Consider the following 23,285-nt stretch of genomic DNA (forward strand, 5'->3'; position numbering starts at 1 on the left):
ATATATTTATATATATAAAAATATTTTCATGTAAGTCGTAAAACTTGTTATAAATCCAATAATAAGAAACTTCAGGTGCCCATTAATGAAATGTAAAGTTCTCCATATATTCCTTTGATAATTATTGATTAAAACAGTAGATCAAATAATTAGGTTCATAAGTCAAGGTCTTCCATTTTATTATTCTTATTGTAATCATGCACATATTTGTCTTTGATGGTGCATGTCGTCCTATAATATAATAATGTATGGTCAATTTTCAACAAAGGGATGCTAATAAGCATTAACTATTTAATTGCACCCTGGAAAATGAAATGGAATGTGCGGACACAACTACTCAAGGCCCAGCCATCAACTTGTAAGATTAGTGCTGGATGACGTCATTACATTAAAGTATTGATCCAAAATAAAAAAAAAAAAATCAATGAAAAAAAAGAAAAAAAAAAAAACATTTATATTAGTAGTTATTATCCAATTGTTATTCATACCAAATCTGGAATAAATAAAAAATTTCGAGGATCTCATCCTTTCAAATATATAATTTGGGAGGATCCTAGGTTCTCTTCATAGTATCAACACTAACATAAAAGAGGAATGATTAAAAGAAGACTAATTAGTTGTTTTGCACTTTGAACAATCAACATAAAAGTTCCTAGTAATTTGAAAATAAAAGAGGTTGAATAAAAAAAAACACAAATTATAGATATTTTCGCTGGTTATGTCGAACATAATAAAATAAAAGATTATTTTTAGTTTTATCTCATGAAGATTATACAAAAGAGAGAAAGAAAGAGAAATGATATTACTATATATCTTGATTCACTTTTCAATCTAATATCTACTAAAATGTATATCTAGTCTCTACCATAAATTATAGTAAAAGTTTTACTATAATTAAATTTTGATTATAAATACCAATACAAGAATAAAAGTATTTTTTTTACACCTAAACTACACTAAATTTAAAACACCTATAAGTGTTCACCTAACTTGGAAAAAGAAATTAAAACATATGAACCCTAATCCTAGTTCATACTTTTGGATAAACACTCGAGAATAAGTAAATATAATTTTTGTCACTTTCAATATGAAACAAAATTAGACAACAGAAAAATAAAAAACACTCAATAATTAAAGAAAAAACTAAAGCTTCAATGGTTATATATGCAAACTATTTTCTTATTTTCTTTTTTGAAAATAATCTTCATATATAGGCAATTTGATTTGCTTTGATATAGAGATTTTTTTAAATTTTTTTTGTTTCTCTAACTATTGCAAAAAAAACTTATTTAGATCATTAGCTTTAAATAGAAAACTTTTTTATTTTGCTTCATAAAGAAGTGTAACAGCTTTTCTTATTTCACACTACAAGAAAAAAGGCCTATGGCCACGTTTTTTTTTACCACGCTTTAAAAGCGTGGCCAAAAGTGGTCAATGGCCATGCTTTTGTGAGGGTGGCAATTGAATAGAGATTCGGCCACGTTTTTTCTCGCCACGCTTCAAAAGCGTGGCGAAAAGGGTCAATAGCCACGCTTTTGTAAAGATGGCAAATGATTAGAGATACGGCCACATTTTTTTGCCACGCTTCAAAAGTGTGGCCATAGAGAGAAACAAAGACGTTTTAAAAGCGTGGCAACAGAGTTTCAATACAGTAGCGTTTATAAAACGTGGCCATATCCTGGTACTCTTTTAGCACGCTTTAAAAGCGTGGCCAAAAGGTTAAAAAAAAAAAAAACTAATAACCCCAATGCCAATAACCCCTGCATCCTAATAACCCTAAAACTTGGCCAAAAGCTTCGCGAGACTCTCTCACTCTCCCCTCTTACCGTCATTCTTATCTATGCCATTTCTTGAAGAATGTCACAAAACGACCGCCCGGAGGCGCCGTCCCCGGCGACAGTGGCAAACGGCTCCGCGGCGGCGAAGGAGGAGAATCCAGTTGCGAGGGCGTTGGTTTCTTCGAGCAAGGCTGAGGCTGAATCCGAACAAGGAGCACAAAGCGGAGGAGTACGAAGACTTGCAATTGATGTACTGCCCAACGGTTTTCACCGCGCTGGAGAGGTACCTTCCGCCGAACATGCTCAATGCGCGACGAACACAAGGTATATGCCCCGCGTAGCGCAGACCAGAGTATGGTCCCTCTTTCTTTCTTTCTTTCTTTCTTTCTTTCTTTTAAGTTTTTTTTATTTTTCAGTTAATTTTCAGTTGAGGCTGGTAAATTGCAGAATAGTAAACCTTAGGATTCCTTACAATGAACAGATTTCTCCAACTGAAATTTGCGGTGCGCTTGGATCTAATCAACTTCTTCCGAGAATTTATATCGCTTTTGTGTTGTTGGTCGGAATTCTTCTGTTTAGTTCTCTTTTCGTGAACGTGTCTTGAATCTGGTTGTGTTTGGAAGCCCCTTCTTTCACTAGTAATTTCTTTTTCTTTTTAGTCCGTACACACATACACACACTAACCAAAGAAGTAAAAACTATATGTTGCTCCGAGCTGAGTTAATTTCTGTCTTCGTCATAATCATTTTACTTTGTTTACTCATTTGTGCAAAGGGGTTATGTTTTATTGTTTTGCACTTATCTTCCATTTGATGAGATTTATATGAATACTTTATTTGTTAACCTTTTATCATAAAGTTTGGAGAGACACACTTGGATTATTGTTGCACAACAAATTTTATTATGTGAAAGATGTTCTTTTGAAATTGGAGTCGTGATCTGATCCTTTATTTTAGCAAATCTAGTTTTTCACCTTGTTGGGATGCACCCACCAGATACCATGACATCCAATCCAAGCATTGGTGTAGGGGAAGATTAGTATGAGTCGTCATATATGAAAGTTTACTTTGACAGGCTTTTCAGTTGAGGCTGTTGTGGTCAAGATCAAGCAACACACAAAGATTGTGTTTGTTTGACAATAGATATTTGGTTGCTGAGATTTTGCATTTGATAGATACATATTTGGCTGCTATAAATTATTTTAACATTTCTGATCTTGTTTATATATTTTATATTGACTGCTTGGGTGATTCCTTACAATGAATAGATTTCTCCAACTGAAATTCGCGGTGCGCTTGGATCTGTTAATCAACTTTTTATATGTATTGGGATTCTTGCAGCATTAGTAGCCGGTTTGCCTCTTGCAGGAAATCCTATATGGTATTGATATATTTATTTTTCTTCTGAATACAAATATCAAATAGAGATAGTAACATATATATGATTGTTAACCTTGAAATTTTGTTGGCAGACAATGTTTGGAATTTTGGTTATGCATGACTTAACAGCAGCAAGTCAAGGTTCTTCTGAACCTGAAGCAAAATGGTTTGATCTTTTTAGTAGCCGGTATCGGAAAGGTATTCAATAATTTATGATTAATCCCAAATTCCATTAACCATGAGAAATAAAAATCTAGTGTAACTAAGCACAAGTTTGGTGCTCCCTTTTCAAAATATAAGATTGCTTTCAATATTTAGTTTACTCTAAAATTAATTGATGCTTTGTGAATTGGTGTTGCAGTTGTCAGTGTTGGAGCAGCACTTTTCTTGTTCCAGCAGTTTGCCACATCAATGGAAGATTTGGAACCTTTACGGCTGTTCCAATACACCATATGGTTAGTCTTATGAGATCTCTTCTTACAAGCTTTTATAGTGTGCGATCAATTAGTCTTTTCACAATTCCATCACTAGAAAACCACTCTTCCTTAAAATTCAATTGATAGGTAGGTTTAAAGATATTTTTCTTTAAGATATTTTTCTGTTTTTTTTTTGTTATTCTTTTAATTTGCTTCTATTTCATTTACCCACGATATTTATTCGTTGCAATCCTGAGGCTTATAGATCGGCCTAAAGCTTTTGTTTCCGGAATTTTTTAAAAAATTTTGTTTTCCCTGGCAATCAGGTTAGATTATTCACCTTTTGGATGCTTCTTTTTTTTCGTTTTTATTTTATATTATATCACCTTTTTTAAGGAATCTAAGTTTGTGCTGGGTGAATTTTGGAAACACTAATCTGTATATGCAAATTTGTAGAAAGGGTAGAGATTTAGGGCCGTGTTCTGACGTGTTGGCAAATTTTGCAATTAATTTTATTAAATTTTCAGTGTTTTTTGAATTGCGAGCTATGTCCCCTGATTGCTACTACTATGATTAATACTTTAATGCTTTTTAGGCCTGGTTATTGTTTTATGCTATCTTTAAGGAATTTTGTCAAACTGAACTTTTTTTCCTTTTGATTCTTCCATCTCCTCCTTTCTTTTTATCTTTTCGTCAACCTTCCTTCCTTTCTTGTTGAATAAGAGGAGATAGATTGATGTAGTTTTTTTTATTTAGTAGATATGAATACTTTTCAAATGGTTTTGAATATCTTAAGAGATGGTTAAGTTCGAGTCAGCTATAGATACTGTCATTTTAAATTTGCTTGATCTGGTAAATTTTGTGGTTGAATGTATATTAAAGAGAGATTTGAGATGACAATTCATATATCATATCACAGAAAAACGTTTCATTTTTATCAACTCATGATTAATTATTAAATGGGTCAACATCCTTAAGCTTACTTTGTTATATGCTTATTAAAATGGAGTTCTGTAAAACCGTTTAATTTCTTTATTTTTTTGGGGGATTAGGACTCGAGGTTATTAAAAATGAAGATTTTGTTCCATGTTTTTTCTTTATTTATTACTGAAATGAAAGTTTCTTTCTTCTGGTGTTAAATGACCCAAAATGAATAAGTTCTTTTCAGCTGGAAGGCAAAATTCTAATAAGTTCTTTTCCTTCTCTTCTCTTTTGGCCTCAGATCTTTTCTTGTTTTTACCGAGACTTCCTCCTTGTCATGGTTTTGGAGATTGCAGGAGGAGTCATGGATGAACTTGCAAGCCCTATAAGTCCAGTTTTGGAGATTTGGAGATTGCAGGAGGAGTCATGGATGAACTTGCAAGCCCTATAAGTCCAGTTTTGGAGATTTGGAGATTGCAGGAGGAGTCATGGATGAACTTGCAGGAGGAGTCATTGTGTTTCTGCCTTTGCCACTATTTGATGTTTATGCTGCACTTATTGGTATTGCCATATAGTAACTTAAATTTGATTCTTTATTTGTTTTTTGATTTTATAAATTGTAATTTTTGTTACAATTCTATTTACAGTCAATCATTCATAATTTTAGAAGAGAGATAAATTGAAATCCTTTAAAAATATTTGAGGTAAAATTAAAACTTGATATAGTTTTGCTCTCTCTTAATTAGTGACTACTGTAATACTATAGGGTAATTTATGACTATCTAGATTGCATTTGCACCCCTGTAGTGGAGACACTTCTCCCATTTGTATTACCATGTTGCAGTTATGAACATAACTTTTCTTGTTAATGATTTGGTTTGAAATCTATAGCTTTGTACGGAATTAGTCATGTTTTTTGGTTCATGGTTTCTTTAATAATTGAAAACTACGGATCAGATAGTTTTTGCATTATATTCTTGATTATTTAGAGTTCACGTATGACTTTCTCCAATCATATGATATCTAAATATTTCTTTGCTTTTGCATTGATGCATTTATTCTTATAGAGCTGCTCATGTTTATTCGGAAACTAGGAGGGTGCATGCTTTCAATGACGTTATGTCATCAAATCTAAGGTGAGATCGAACCCTTGTTCTTTTATTAATGTTTCATTTTCTATTTGAGTGAACATTTTTATTTTACTGTATTAATAGTACATGAATAGTTGACTCAAGCTTCCTGTACAGTCCAAACCCCAAGCAGTATTATATATATATATATACTTGATTTTCTGTTTGATTTCTCAAGCTTTCTGTTTCATATGCTGATTCCTTTCATGATTTGTAAATGTTGGACACTAGATTTCTCAACCAAGTAAATGTGCAATGCAGGTTTAGTCACACAAAATTCTAAATCAACTGGATATGGGTCGCAGGGTCAGTGTGGGTGGTGGTCAACTGGATATAGTCTAAGATCTATATATGATCTTGCTTGCTTAGAGGATGAAGTTGATTTCCTCACAGCTCAATCAGAGCAAGACCGACTGAAAAGGAATAATGTCAAATTCTGGCATGTTTTTCGATCAAAGAAAATCAAATTGGCTTTCCTTGTTGGAGGAGGACTTCTGGTAATAATGCTTGTTTCCTTTTCTTTTATTCTTTAATCTTCTTTTAAAGTTTTTTTACAAGATAACACATGTTTTGGTTTGCGGCTTTGAGTAATAAGCTGAAAGAAAATAAAGCTAGTGTTGCTTAGAATGGAAAGTGAAGCTTCAAAATAATTTATCAATTTTGTATTTGGTTTTGCCATCTTTTGCAGGTAAAAAAGTTCACAAATGTTTCCGAAACAATTATGTATTATCTAAGGGAAGGAAGTTTAAGAGGGCTAGAGGAAAGAAGAATAGCAAAGGACTTATGATTTAAGTTGTATTGTTTCTGTATTTTTCTTCAGTTTTTAGTTTTAGAATTTGAACTCGAGATTTATTTTGTATTGGAGTATTAGTTTTTTAATGTATAAAACAATTATAGTAAAAATTATATATGTCACTAATTATTATTTGATTTGTCTTGTAATAAAAATTGCATATTATATTTATAAGTTTGATAATAAAAAAGAACTGAAAAATTTATATTTTGTATTGATGAAGGTAAAAATTAGAAAAAGGATTTTTTTTTTAAATTTTATAAGGCTATTGCCACGCTTTTAAAGCGTGGCCGTATCTCTGGTTATGGCCACGCTTCAAAAGCGTGGTCATATCTCCTACATACGGCCACACTTTAAAGGGTGGCCATTTGTAAAAAGCATGGCAAAATAAAAAGCATGGCGATAGGTCACCAAAAGCGTGGCGATAGAGCAACCGCTACGCTTACATACGCCACCTTTTCAAAAGCGTGGTGGTAGCTCAAAAAGCGTGGCAACAGAACTGTTTTCTTGTAGTGTCACTACAAAAAAAATTGGTTATTATGGTAATTTTTTGGAGTAATTACGACGGTTTAAACTACCATTATATCTAAAAACAACATTTTCGAAAAACGCCATGATCTGAAGCGCCATTTTAAAAATTACGATGGTTTTTTAAACGTTTAAAATGACGCTTTTATTTTAGAGAAAGAATAACAATTAGAAAAAGTATAGGTAGACAATGAAAATATTAAACAATATGAATAGTGGATGTCAGATGTTCAATTTACTAAGTGTGCGAATGGTTATCCTAATGTTAATGTTTAGGATGTAATTTAGGGGTGGAGTGCTTTTTTTACTTACGGGTAATGCTAGGTAACCAATAACTTTTTTGAACAACATGAACAACCACCAATCAAATTAAAACACACTACACCTCCAAATTATCCACCTAAATCTTAATATTAGAATAACCATCTGCACACCTAGTGAAATGAACATCCGATATATCCATTGTTCATATTGTTTAGTATTTTCATTATCTACCTATACTTTTCCTTTATTTTATTTGGTCAATTTTAGGACCCGTTGTTCATGTTGTCCAAAAAAATTATTGATTACCTAGCATAACCCCAAACATTAAAAATAGGAAGCCAATGTTACCTTTAGTATAAAAATAGTGTGGGTGCATTTTATTCAATAAGGTGTTGAAGTCTTGACATGAAAATGAAAGTCGTAGCCTCTTCTCTAATTGGATTTCAGCAATTGAAGCGAACCAAGTATTTGCAATATAGTATTACAATATATGATATCAGTGTTCTTTTATGTCTATTTAGGCTGTGTTTGGTTCATGTATGAGTTAAAATATAGATAAAAAAACAGAGACATTGAAGACATAGACATAATGAGACACAAAATTTTTACTTTGTTTGACAACTTCACATAAGTTATGACACTAAATTACAAATGTCAATATTATCCTTATAAAAAAAGTAGCACTATCACCACTTTTTTTTCTGTCATCACTACCACTTCTCTACTGCAATTTATAATTATTAGACTAATCAAATAATTCAATCAAACAACATAATACAAGATCATAATGTGTATTAATCTAATATCACTTTACATCTTAAAAAATAAACAGGACAAGAGTTTAAATAAATCAAATTTTCTTTTTTTTTACAAACAAATTCTAAATAAATTGATAACAATCTCCAACAAGAAAAAGGAAAAAAGACAAATTGCTAAACTAGCTGCATGCAACAATGAAAACATCAACTCATGCTAATCTACTCTCCAAAGACCAAACCAAATCTGAATTTATAATAAATTTTTTATGGTCAAGCACTACAATAATAAAAAATTAAATATACATTAAAAAAAAGAGTACATGCGGTAAAAAATAGAGGAGAAGGAGGAAGAAGATGATGGCATGGAAGACGGTAGTGAAGAATAGAGGTAGATCTGGAAGACGACAACGAAGGCAACACAAAAATAAACGTAGATCTGGATATCAACACACGATAGTATACAGAGGAGGCTGCAGCGATTTTTGTTGCAAAGGCAACAATGGCAGAAAAGGGCGAAAAAAGATATAGACAAAGATGAAGAAGAGAAAAAGAGGGAAAAGGTCATGAAGATGTCGGTGGCGGTAACAGAGTTGGCGACAGCTACAACAATAAAAGATCTTGATGTGGAAGGGGAGATGGAAGAAGAAAGACCTAAGAAGGATGAACTAAACTGGGAGGGAAGGGAATGATGTAGAAGGGAGGGCAAATTTAGGAATTTTATAAATTTATTAAGGGTGGCATTGTCCAAAAAATTATTATAATATGTGTTCATCTAAAAAGATCCGTGTCTCACCATTTTGAGAAGACACAAATTACATGTCTCTAGTGTGTAACCATGTGTAACCGTGTCTTTCTTAAATTTATGTCTTACAAAACAAACACTGGACATGTACTATCGTGTCTGTGTCTTTGATGGACATGAACATCAAACAAACACTACCTTAGTTCCTCTATTGGGCCTTGAAAATGTCTTTGATAGACATGAACATCAAACAAACACTGCCTTAGTTCCTCTCTTGGACCTTAAAAGTTGAAACCATAAATCATCGTTGTCCCTTTCAATAAAAGAATATCAATTACAACAATATTACTAGTAATAATTCTATCAATTGGATAATATTCTAAGAAAACCATAGTTACGGACAACAAGTTGAGAATGATTTCTTATGTATTTTTGTTTTTTTTTGTGCAAATTATGTACCTTATATACTAGTTTCATGAGTCAATAAAGCTATCTCGAATTTAATTTTCATTACATTGAAGAGAGAATCTTTTTAAACAATCATAAAGAACCAAACTAACATCATTGACTACTAAACCGCACAAAATAAATGACAAATACATTGATACTAAGTCCTAACAAAGCTTCTTGCATGGCTCTCTACGATCTAAATGCATGGCAAACCACATTCTTCATTCATGCCTCTGATTTCTAGTGCGTATGCAATGAAGCCAACTGAAAGATGAAGTGTCTTCTTCATATTTCACATTGCAGACTAGATAGCAATCAAAACTCCGGTATCACTATGAATTTGGACATCTATGATATTAGTCTCACTATAACTTCTGCAGATCAAATCAGAGGTTTTTGAGAGTTTATATTTCTACATAGCCACCTTTAAACTCAACCAAATTTGTGAATAAATTCTTTCAAGTTTTTTCTCTCAAAATTAAAAACAGCAAAAAATTGAGCAAAATCAAAATTCAATGGAACTAAGAATGCCAAATAAGCAATCAATCATCGATTATTATTATTTATCAAAATCGCAAGAACATGAAAATGCTAAATTTCGTAATTAGAAGAATGTTATTGAGAGAAGATGTAATTAGAAGAATCGGCATAGAACAATCATTAAAGTAATTAGAAAAGATTCTATGAAATTATTTACAGATCTAGAAGTAAGAAGTTAGCATGCAACCTAAAAAATATATCGAGGTGGAGAAGGCGCGTTAATGGATGAAGAGAGGAAGTAAAAGTTCGAGGAAGGAGGAGAAGTTCGTAGTTCTGGAGAAAATTTTGATGGAGGAAACACTGGAAGAAGAAACAATGGCATTTTTGCTAAGGCAAGCTCGATGGAAGTTCGCGTTTTTAGATGGAACTTTAGATATGAGTCAGACAAGTTGAACTTTTGTTTATCTTTTAAATAGGTTGGTCATAGTGGCATTAAACAAAGATAAATTATGGCAACATAAACTGTTCTAATTAATAAATATCATGGTAGTTTTATAAAACTGCCATAATGTTAATGCCATTTTATACCTTTTTTAGTAATGTTTTGCTTGGTTTGATCCATGGAGAATTTATTTGATCATAGTTGATATGCACCACCTCTTAAGTTTTCTAATTGATCTTTGATTGCATTTTACAAAAGACATACAATACTCAAAATTAAAAGTTAGATATATTTGACAAATTCAAATATTTTCCATCACTAAGGTTAATTACCATTCTTAAATCAACATAACTCATACTTCTATAGACATTATTGAGTTAGGTCTTATATTACTTCAAATAAGAACCATTCTACATCTAATCTAATTATAAAACAGTTCTCAATCAATTCAATATACAATTCAAATGGAGCCACCAAATTTTCTCACCCTAAAAAAAATACAAATCTTATTCCAAGTAAGGATAGTATAATACTAATTATTAACTAATATGTAAAGATATTAGTATCTTATTAATTGATTATAATTTAAAAGTTTTCTTTTTTGAAAAAAAGAGAAAACTCAACATATGGAACGGAGCATACAACCAACAGAGCAACAAGAGCAAAATAATAAAACCAAAGCAACTCATATATTATCTCTAGCATAGCTATTAATAACATAGTTAGTTATCACACCACTCTCTAGAGCAATAAAATGACTTAGCAACACTGTAACGTAATACCCTACTATTTATATTCTTATGCTCGAGTTATAAGTCAATAATGATAAGGTGGTACGATTTAAGATGGAGTTGTAATACATACATACATACATATATATATATATACACGAGGCGTCCTACTTCAATGGTTCCAAACTAACAAGTTGTAAAAGCATCTCGTTCACCATCATCCCAACGCGTCGACGTTCTCTCTCTAATACAGGAATCAAAAGAACTTTGCCGTCTTCCAGACGAACTCCAGCTCACCGCAGAGCACCAGGACCTACATTTGAAAAACAAAGAATATATACGGAATGAGAACCCTCAACCCATGAGTTTCTAGTACGGTAAAAATACTAAATACGCAAACTCTCTAAGTAATCTTAAGCTTCCACATAACAATCTTTCCAACTTAGGTTTCCACTAATCCGTGATTAGGCAACTATCATAAGGAATTCTAATCAATTTTACTTTTCTCATTTTTTTTCACAACACTCCAAACCCCAAACAGAACAGTCCTCAACATCAATCGACACTAGCTTGAGAGATCTCTCAGATATTCAAACACAAGTAAGACAAATAAATAATACATAAGTAAATTCAAGTAAAGCAATTAGCACAGAGTCACTTAATATGCACAATTAAGCAAGCCATAACAAGTAGCAAACCCAAACAAATGCAAATGATGAATGCCGGCCCTATTGCCGATGAGCTCATCTGTCGGTTATACAGCCAAAACCAACATGCCCAGTAGCTAACCCTGGACAGTTCTTGCGTGCGCGTATTCCCAAGCTGATACTCATATTCATATTCATTTATCAATAGCATTGGGGAAACATCCGGGAAGGTCTAAGTGTCTAGCCACATCTTGTGACGGAGGATCAACATTCCAACTTGGAGCAAGCGGGACAAAACCACAATCCTTGCGCCTATCCCAGAAGCTCAAAATACCAATTGGGAGCAAGCGAGATAAAACCACAATCCTTGCATCTACCCCAGATGCTCAAATACCAACTGGGAGCAAGTAGGACAAAATCACAATACTTGTGTTTACCCTAGAGGCTCAAACCTTAACCTGGAATAAGTAGAACAATGCCACTGCATCTACCCAGGTAGACACATTTCAATTAGACTCACTTCGATTATCAAATTCATTCTCAATCTTATTTCACTTCATTCATAGTCATGATCATAATCAATCATCCTCATCTCTCAAATAACCATCCTTATCAGATCTTAATCATAATCAATCATCATCATCATTATCATCATCATCATCATCATCATCATCATCATCATCATCATCTCAATATCATAATCCTCTTCACTATATTTAATCCATCTTTCTTCAACTTACTATCTCAACTCATTAGGTCTTATTCCTAACCCCCTACTCTCTATTACGTACACTGGATCTAGACTCATAACAGGGTTTATAGAGGTTTAAGTTAGAGAAATGGTTAAAAACTCAAAAATTCATTTTCAGCAAAACAGGGTAATCGCGTACGCAAGCCTTCTGCGTAGGCGAGAATATTATCAGGAACGTTTACTCGCATTGCGCGACACTATTGCGTGTGCATGAGTTCAAAAATCATATTGTCGCTTACGCGGACCACTCTCGCGTACGCGAGAGTATTAGGCAGAATCATTTACTCATGTCGCGTGACACTTCTACGTACGCACGAATGCAGGATTTTCAAAAAAGCTGCTATGCTGCAAAAAGTTAAGTTTTTTTTATGAAAACTTCAAACGTGCATAAATTTTCTGTAATAAATCATTTTTCGTCTATTCTTCGAATGTCGCAAACTACCTAGACCCAATTTTTATTTAAAATAAGTTTCATAAAATTTGAAGGTTCGAGAGCCAAGTTACGACATGTCAATGTTGGTCAAAAACTCTTTTTTTTTTTTCCAAAAAACAGAAATTACCTAATTTCCAAGAAGTTTACAAGCCATTTTAGTTCGATTTAATATCTCCCAACTCACTTCCTTACTTTCAATCAAGTTCAAGCCTACTTAATTTACACATTACAACTCTAATTCATCATTGTCATATCTCAATTCATCAATTCTTCTATTCCAACAATTCATTACCAAAATTTTCATATGCTTAGTTACATAATCATCATCTCAATTTCAAGCATAAACATTCAATGCATTCCATCAACTTACCAAGCTTACCTTTTTTGGCCTCCGGCCCAAAATTCATGGCCTTTGGTCCAAAATTCATCAATTTAATTCATAAATCATAAACAACCAATCACCAACCAAAATTAAATTCAACAATTCATTAATTATAATATTTCAATTCCATCCAGTCACATAATTCAATCTTATTTTTAGGGGCATCTAATCTAAGACTTCATGTCACATTACATGGTATTTAAATGAAACTTAAACTGTACCTTTAGGAAGCCAAAATCGAACCCTCAATTCTTAAATTCTACCAAGTTTAGGCTCCAAGTTCACCTCTACCAAACTCAAGCACCACCAATGATCGATTTAATGCCTCTAATACTCATTCTACAATATTTTCACATAATATACGCATTATTCAATCACTAGGGCTTCATAAAATTTTATGAACACATAAGAAAAGTGTCTCTTACCCTTAGTCATAGGAATTGGTGATGAAACTTGGCTAGAACTCAAGTTAGGGATCACCCTAAACATAAGAATCACCAAGTTTCATGAACACATAAGCCAAAAATGTGATTCTCATAGAAAAAATAAAACTACAGCTTGGTGAGGGAGATTCTTACCAAAATTTTTAGATGAAAATAAAGAGGAGGAGATGGGCTTCGTGTGGTGGCAAATGGCGCGACGATCGGAACTCCGGATAAAAAGATATGATCAATTGAAATTGAAAGTAAATAGTGAAATCCTTGGTTCTTCTTCTCTTTTCCTCACCGCGTCTCTCTCTTTCTTTAAGGGAATGAGGCTGAATTGTATTTGGTGAGGGGGTGTTAGTGGGTGGGTTATGAGCCTTGGGCCCAAGTGTGATCCACGTCTGTGTGTTTAGCCATTTGGTCCAATTTTAGGCCGAATTCTTTAGGATAAGTGTTTTAATTTATGTTCTAAATATTTTTATCCTTCCAAAATATAAATTTTAAATTTTCAAATCTTCTTCACTTATAATTTAATTTATTAACTATTAATTCATTAATTACAATTTGACTAGATTTTACAAACATAATCTATCATATTCGTTGCCTTATTATGAAATATGACTTCATTCCTACGTAGCTTGATATTTCATATAATTGAGAAGAAATCAATTAACCATTTTTTACGCAAATTTTTTTCAAATGCAACATCCTCCAACTCTCAAAGTGTTCTTTTATAGTACCTAGGGTGGTTCAACTTTGTCCCACATCAGCAATCCATGCACACTACATCTACCAAGAAAATTCACACGTAACAAACAAATGTTATACAATTTTAACTTTCTTGGTACACATAACACAAATATTATAGCTCTGTTCAATGATAACACAGAAACAGATCCAAGAGGAGTAAGCATAGGCCTTGGTCCCCCAAATTTTTTTTAACAAAATTAACAATTTTAAGTGTATAAAGTTATTATATATTATATAATTTTATTTTTATTTAAAAATATCTCAAAAACAAATAACCATCAAAATATAACTTACTGTCATAATAATATTTAACAAAGTAAACTAGTTAAAAATAGATAATTTTTATATTTTATCGAATTCAAAATAAAAAAATTATAAAAACTAAGATAACTTTTTACATAACAAGCACTTATTAGTATTTTTTTAATTAAAAAATATTAATCATGATTATATATTACTAAATATATAATATTATATTTGATTATATAATATTTTAATTTTCAATCCCTCCTCTACTAAATTTCTGGATCCGTCCCTGATGATACTCAATCTACTCAGTAAATTTTTAGTATTAACCCGACCTACTAACATAAACCAGGTAAAGAGCTCAATTCGAGGTGGAACTAGCCTTTTCCAAATTTTATTTGTGAATTTGTAGCTAAGAACACCGTCCGCCAAAGTCTTTTTCTACAATATCTGCACAAATAAATTAGTAGTATAAACGTCTTCCTTGTCAAATTTCTACACCACTCTATCTTGTACTTCTGCTATCAATCACATAGCTTGCAAAACATCAAGTAGTTAATTCAAACTTTCTATCTCCCATTGGCGAAGTTCCTTCCTCCATTAGAAGTTCCAACCCCACTCTATCTATCCCATTCCAAAACCCACAGTCCCTAATTACAGATCCTTTTGGTTTGAAATCAAGAAGAGTTTTAAAAAGCAGTCTTTCAGCTTTTTCGCTTGTAATCATGTATCCTCCCAAAATCTGGTGGATCTACCATCATTACTTCTATAGCAAGTCCATCATCAATTATCTTTTTTCTAACATACTGCTCCTTTATTCGTAGTTAACATATGTCTCTCCACAGGTTCTTTTTTATTAGTAATGTTTTCGTTGATAACAACTGACTAGAGTTTAAATTATTGCATGAGCATACAACCTTCTTTCATAGCAGAAATATTTCTTAGAAAATCTCCATATCATTTAAATAGTAAAGCTGTATTACAAACCACTGTATCTCCCACTCCCAAACCTCCTAGTTTCTTTGGTGCATCTCCCATTTTATTAGAGCCAAACCAAGTCATCCATCTTCCTTCCCCCAAAAGAACCTCTTTTGCAATGAGATTATTTTTTCACCACCACAACTGACATCTTATACAAACTCAGGTAGTAAATAGGTAGACTATTGATAACTGACTTGATGATAACCAACTTTTCTACTTTACTAAGGACCTTTGCTTTTCACAAGCTAAGTTTTTTCTCTACCTTATCTATTACCGGCTTCCATGTTTTTACCAGCCAAGAGTTTGTTCCTAGGTTAATACCAAGATACCTCACCGATAGAACTGCCGTCTGACACCCTAGTAACTAACACATCCATCCAACCCACTCCTGACTGCAATTCACTGGTATTAAGATGGACTTCTCAAAATTAATACTCAATCCATACATCATTTCAAAACACCTCAGAAGTCTCTTATAATTTCTCACTATCTTCTCTTCTGGTGGATAGAACAATATAGTGTCATGAGTAAACTGGAAATGTGATAGCTTTGTATTATCCCTTCCCAATAAAAGTGGAGATATTATCCTATTCCTTACCTTCTCCCCAATCAATCTATTCAACACATCTACCACAATAATGAATAAAAATGGTGATAATGGATCATCTTGTTGAAGCCTCCCTTTTTATCTTGAATAGTTTTGATGGTGACCCGTTAACCAGAATAGATATAGATGCTAACTTAATACACTTCCGAATCCAAGCCCTCCATCGTCTACCGAACCCCATCTTTTCTGACACAATATCAACGAAGTTCCACTTGATGGTTTCTAATGCCTTCTTCTTCAGTTTTAACCATTACATAGTTTCACAGGTAATTAACGCTCCATCATGTATCCTCTTCCCCTTGACAAAGGCACTTTGTGATTTTCTAACTAAACCTGTCATTACACTCCTCATTCTTCTCTTCAACACTTTAGATATAGCCTTATATACACATCCAACCATGCTGATATATAGGTCTGAGGTCTTTTATCTCCTTCGCGCTAACAAATTTCAGAGCCAAAGCAACCTATGTAACATTAGAGTCTACTGATAACCTTGCCGTATCAAAGAAACTTATCACAACTGTAGTAAATTTCACTCCAATCTTCTCCCAACACTTTTTTTTTATAAAATTCATGTTATATCCATCGCTACCTAGAGCCTTAGATGATTCACAATTCCATATTACCTCTTTCACTTCCTCCACCAACGGCATCACCGTTAGCGCTTTAGCTTTCTCCATCTCCAACAATTTGACTAAACCATCTCAAAAGCTAATATTTGGAGAAGCTTTCTGGTGGTACAAATTTCTATAAAAATTTCTAATTGCAACCTTAATTCTTGCATTATTCCTTACCAACCTCCTATTAATCACTAATGTCTAAATCCGACTATTCCTTCTTCTTGTCGTGGCAATGTTATGGAAGTATCTTGTGTTTCTATCCATCTTTTTAGCATGCTAAGATCTAGACATTTGCTTCTAGTGAATATCTTGTCTCACATACCACTTCTCACAGCACCTTACTACCATATTTTTTTTTGCCTCCACCGTACCATCATATACCTCATTGCTAACTATATCATCTACATTTTTTATCTCGTCCTCAAACTTTTTATCTTTTCAGTTATATCACCAAAGTGCTGCTTATGCCATCTACCCAGTGGTTTTGACAATGTCTTCAACTTATCTAAGTATTGGAGATCTCCTAATCCCCTTCATTACTCCTTTACCATTCTTATGAACAGTTCATGCGTGAACCATGAGTCTTAGCTACGGAACAGTTTTGGACCCTCAACTATTCTTCTATCTTTCACAATCAAGGGGCAATGATCTGATAATGCTCTTAGCCTTCCCTTTAATCGTGTATCTGGGTACGCTTCTAACCATCCCAAGCTAACCAAACTTCTATCAACATGACTACAAAACTGAACTCTAAACTATGTATACTTGTGATCATTTAGAGTCAAGTCAATCAACTCCATATTATTTATCCATGTTCTAAAGTCTTCAACAGACGTTGACAAGCTAGTCGCTCCTTTTCGTTCCTTCAGATGCACAATTTCATTGAAGTCTTCCATATAACAAAAAGGAACCTAACACAACCCTGCAATATAACTTAATACCTCCCACATTAAAAGCTTTTCATCTCTCACATGCGGTCCATATACCAGACAAATAGCACAGTGACAATTATCTTTGGCCATCACTCCTTCTACACACAACCACCTATCTCCTTTATATAGCAATTATTTAATTTAAACACTAATAATCTCATATTAACAATAAACCTCCGGATGTCCCAATAGAACTTACAAACTCCCAACTAGCTCCATCATTTCCCGAATTCGTACTACATCAAATTTATTCACCACTTCCTTTTTTTGTCTCTATCAAACCCAACATATCCAGTCTAAAATTATTTTAAATTTTTTTATCATACTCAATTTTTCAACTCCTCCTAACCCCCTAACATTGCAAGAGCTTAAAATTATTTAAAATTCTTATTAAACACTTGTTTGCAATTTTTTAAGTGACTTCTTCTGACTTTTTCTTTTTGCTTTGACTGCCTTTGTTTCAAAGCTATTGCCTCATTTTGTTCTTAGAGAATACCCATAATGTCCTCCTCATCAGTACATTAAATCGCACTTAACTCCACAGCCAGTTTCCAAGCCTCTTTGTTCTTTGCCATTTCTTCTTTCCAACTATGTCTTTGGTTGTCTCTGTGAAACTCAGTACCTTCATCCATACCAACCTCTGTTTCAGACTCTTCTTCTACATGGTCTTCATGTTCCTTTCCTTGAGCATCACCATAAACATCTCCCAAATTAACCGCCAATCTTCTCCCCTCCTCCGATTTCGTGCCTTCTGTTCCACTGGGTTCCCCTTCATCTTCTTGTGCATCTTTGTTAAAGCTTTTGGCACTACCATCACATTGCCCATCCAGAACTACATATGCTCCTCATCCTACCCCTCATCATGTGATATCTTTCTCTTTTGAGGGTTATTTTCTTTCAATTGTAATGTTCTTGTTCTCTTGCTAATTATTGGTTCGTGCTCTTCCTGACTACGTCGTATCCTGTCGCTGGTAGTGGAGACCATCGCGATATTGATGACATCATCAGGTCCGCCATATGCAGTGTCACCATCACCTTCCTGACTCATGTAATGCATTCCAATGTCATTGGTTTGCCTCCCTCCCACCGAGCATTACGTCTCCTGCACCACACAAAAGTCGCTGAGAATCGGGCAGGGCACACGTTGGATTTAGTGTCTCCTCCTCCAACTAGGTCAAATCTGCAATTGGGTTACATCCTACACGGTTGTAGAGCCCAAACCAACTTCACTCATATGGGCCTTATCCTTCATCTGACTACTAATTTTGATTTCCAACTTGTTGGGCCTATTTGCACCAAGCCCACTAATCCTTCTTTTATAGGAATCTGATTGCTCCCTTATTAAATCCTCATAATTACATGATCTGATACAATCCAAATCTTCTTCTTGGTGAAAATTCAACCGATCCCACAATATCCTCCTACTCCTTTATTACTGTATAATCAGTGCTCTCATAATTATGCTTTGAATACTTATGATTCCATTCATTTAAATCTCAGCACGAAATGACCACTTTTTCCTTGTCATGTTCATCATTCCTACATTTTTTCGACATAAGCACTGCTGCTGGATCCCATCCAACCATCAGTTTCTCCACGCCATTATTGACTGCACCACTTATATCATCATGCTTAAAATCTTCTCCATCTACTATGTGATTATCTCCTTGCTCAACCTTTGTCTTCGGAAAGCATTCTTCCTGATACTTCTCCACCGACCTCTTTCACTAGGGCATTGATGCATGAGTATCTTTAGTTGTTTTTAGTTATTATTTCCTTGAATAAAGTTAGTGATTTCTTTATTTTTATTAAGATTCTTATGCTTTTAATCAATATTTCTTGGAGTTACTTTGAGTTTTGATTTAAGTAGAAAAGTGTTGAAAACTTAAAGAAAAGAACAATGGGGAACGAAAAATTGAAGACAAGTACAAAGAGAATTCATGGATACTGTCAATCCTGACCTCCTCACACTCCAACGAGCATAACTTAATTTATAGAAATTTAAATGACGTGGTTTCAGCGACATTAGAAATCTAACATCTGGAGCTTTATAACGATATATAATAGTTTATAACTTCTCTCTGGCTTCACGGCGCTATACACCGTGACATTGGCGTTAAATGCCAAACTGCGTCCCACTCACCATTCCATGAGGGAGGAGTGGCACTGAACGTGAGAAACTGGCATTAAACGCCAGAACTGCAGCAAGGAGTGCGCGAATTGCATCCATTATGATGTTTAGTGGCGCTAAATGCCAGCAACGGCCCAAGCCCATGATTACGCTGATATTAAGAGCCGTTTCTGAATCCTTTTTGTGAACCTTCTTTTCTCCCTTTCGTTCCTTTTTCACTTTACCTTCACAAAAAAAATAGGATTTCTATTTTTTTTCACTTTTCAGTTTTCAATTTTTTAACTTTTAGGATTTTCTCTCCACCATGAGCAACTAAATCTCCATTGTTAAGATTAAGAGCTCTATTTATTTTGATGCATTAATACTATTATTCTTCTACTTTTGATCTCATCTGCCAACCAGGTCAAATATGCAATCGGGTTACACCTAACCCGGTTGAGGAGCTCAATACCAACTTCACTCATATGGGTCTTATCCTTCATCTGAATACTAATTTTGATTTCCAACTTATTGGGCCTATTTGCACCAAGCCCACTAATCTCTCTTCTATAGGCATCTAATTGCTCCCTTATTAAATTCTCATAATTACATGATATGATGCAATCCAAACCTTTTTCTTGGTGAACTTCAACCTATCCCACAAAATCCTCCTTCTCCTTTATTACCGTATAATCAGTGCTCTCATAATTATACTTTGAATACTTATGATTCCATTCATTTAAATTTGAGCACGAAATGACCACTTTTCCCTTGTCATGTTCATCATCCATACGTTTCTTCGACATCAGCACCACTGCAGGATCCTATCCAACCATCAGTTTCTCCACGCCATTATTAACTATACTACTTATATCATCATGCTTAATATCTTCTTCATCTACTATGTGCCTATCTCCTTGTTCAGTCTTTGTCTTAAAAAAAGCATTCTTCCTGATACACTTCTCCACCAACCTCTTTCACTAGGGCGTTGATGGATGAGTATCTTTAGTTGTTTTTAGTTTTTATTTTCTTGAATAAAGTTAGTGATTTCTTTATTTTTATTAAGATTCTTATGCTTTTAATCAGTATTTCTCGGAGTTACTTTGAGCTTTGATTTATGTAAAAAAGTGTTGAAAACTTAAAGAAAAGAACAACGAGGAACTAAGAATTGAAGACAAGTGCAAAGAGAATTCATGGATGCTGTCAATTCTGCCTTCCTCACACTCCAATGAGCATAACGTGATCTATTGAGGTTTAAATGATGTGGTTTCATCGACATTAGAAAGCTAACGTCTGGAGCTTTCCAACGATATATAATAGTTTATAACTTCTCTCTGGCTTCATGGCGCTATACACCGTGACATCGGCGCTAAACGCCAAACTGCGTCCCACTCACCATTCCATGCGGGAGGAGCAGCGCTGAACGCCAAAAACTGGCACTAAATGCCAGACCTGCAGCAAGGAGTGCGCGAATTGCATCAATTGTGATGTTTAGTGGCGCTAAACGCCAGCAAAATCCCAAGCCCATGATTATGCTGATATTAAGAGCCGTTTCTGAATCCTTTTTGCGGATCTTCTTTTCTCCCCTTCGTTCCTTTTACTCTTTACCTACACAAAAAATTAGGATTTCTATTTTTCCGCACTTTTCAGTTTTCACTTTTTACACTTTTAGGATTTTCTCTGCACCATGAGCAACTAAATCTCCATTGTTAAGGTTAGGAGCTCTATTTATTTTGATGGATTAATATTATTATTCTTCTACTTTTGATCTCCTCCTCCAACCAAGTCAAATCTACAATCGGGTTACACCCTACCCGGTTGGGGAGCCCAAAACCAACTTCACTCATATGGGCCTTATCCTTCATGTGATTACTAATTTTGATTTCCAACTTGTTGGGCCGAATTAAACCAAGCAAACCATCTTCTATGTGCATCTGATTGCTCCCTTATTGAATCCTCATAATTACATGATATGATGCAATCCAAATCTTCTTCTTGGGGAACCTCAACCGATCCCACAAAATCCTCATTCTCCTTTATTACCATATAATCAGTGCTCTCATAATCATGCTTTGAATACTTATGATTCCATTCATTTAAATATGAGCATAAAATAACCATTTTGCCCTTGTCATGTTCATCATCCCTACGTTTCTATGACATCAGCAGCGCTACTAGATCCCATCCAACCATCAGTTTTTACACACCATTATTGACTGCACCACTTATATCATCATGCTTAATATCTTCTCCATCTACTTTGTTTATCTTCTTGCTCAGCCTTTGTTTTCAGAAAGCATTCTTCCAGATACACTTCTCCACCGACCTCTTTCACTAGGGCGTTGGTGCATGAGTATCTTTAGTTATTTTTAGTTATTATTTCCTTGAATAAAGTTAGTGATATCTTTATTTTTATTAATATTCTTATGATTTTAATTAATATTTCTTGGAGTTACTTTGAGCTTTGATTTATGTAGAAAAGTGTTGAAAACTTAAAGAAAATAAGAATGAGGAACTAAAAATTGAAGACAAGTGCAAAGAGAATTCATGGATGCTGTCAACCCTGACCTCCGCATACTCTAACGAGCATAACTTGATCTATAGGGGTTCAAGTGACGAAATTTTAGCGACATTAGGAAGCTAAGGTCCAGAGCTTACCAACGATATATAATAGTTTATAACTTCTCTCTGGCTTCACGACGCTATACACCGTGACATCGGCGCTAAATGCCAAACTGCGTCCCAGTCACCATTCCATGCGAGAAGAGCGGCGCTGAACGCCAGAAACTGGAACTAAACGCTAGACCTGTAGCAAAGAGTGCGCGAATTGCATCAATTGTGATGTTTGGTGGTGCTAAACGCCAGCAACGGCCCATGTCCATGATTACGCTGAAATTAAGAGCCATTTCTGAATCCTTTCTGCGAACCTTCTTTTCTCCTATTTGTTCCGTTTTCTCTTTACCTACACAAAAAATTAGGATTTCTATTTTTTTGCACTTTTCAGTTTTCACTTTTTACAATTTTAGAATTTTCTCTGCACCCTGGGCAACTAAAACTCCATTGTTAAGGTTAAGAGCGCTTTTTATTTTGATGGATTAATACTATAATTCTTATACTTTTGATCTCCTCCTCTAACCTGGTCAAATCTGCAATTGGGTTACACCCTACTGGGTTGTGGAGCCCAAAACCAACTTCACTCATATAGGCCTTATCCTTCATCTGATTACTAATTTTGATTTCCAACTTATTGGGCCTATTTGCACCAAGCCCATTAATTCCTCTTCTATAGACATCTGATTGCTCCCTTATTAAATCCTCATAATTACATGATATGATGCAATCCAAATCTTCTTCTTGGTGAACTTCAACCGATCCCACAAAATCGTCCTTCTCCTTTATTACCATATAATCAGTGCTCTCATAATTATGCTTTGAATACTCATGATTCCATTCATTTAAATTTGAGCACGAAATGACCACTATGTCCTTGTCATGTTCATCATCCCTACGTTTCTACGACATCAACACCGCTGCTGGATCCCATCCAACCATCAGTTTCTCCACGCCATTATTGACTGCTTCACTTATA

General features: G+C 34.2%; 1 protein-coding gene across 4 annotated transcripts in view; it reads left to right on the forward strand.

The window, feature by feature from the left end:
* The window catches only part of LOC110262609, a 16,083-nt gene extending 9,568 nt beyond the window's left edge, over positions 1-6,515 (forward strand). The window contains exons 1-8 of one of the 4 annotated variants that reach the window (XR_002347478.1): positions 1,711-2,102; positions 2,260-2,416; positions 3,046-3,158; positions 3,250-3,355; positions 3,519-5,055; positions 5,562-5,630; positions 5,886-6,121; positions 6,313-6,508. Coding sequence is in view for 1 of the 4 variants with exons in the window: in XM_021102995.1 (XP_020958654.1) it covers positions 1,858-2,130; positions 3,046-3,158; position 3,250 (387 nt within the window). In the remaining 3 variants the exon portion in view is untranslated. Of the gene's footprint in view, positions 1-1,692; positions 2,131-2,259; positions 2,417-3,045; positions 3,159-3,249; positions 3,356-3,518; positions 5,056-5,561; positions 5,631-5,885; positions 6,122-6,312 lie in introns of those variants that run through there. The other 3 variants (XR_002347479.1, XR_002347480.1, XM_021102995.1) reach the window with 3 other exon arrangements.

This window comes from Arachis ipaensis, chromosome B05, assembly GCF_000816755.2.
Source record: "Arachis ipaensis cultivar K30076 chromosome B05, Araip1.1, whole genome shotgun sequence".
NCBI lineage: Eukaryota > Viridiplantae > Streptophyta > Magnoliopsida > Fabales > Fabaceae > Arachis > Arachis ipaensis.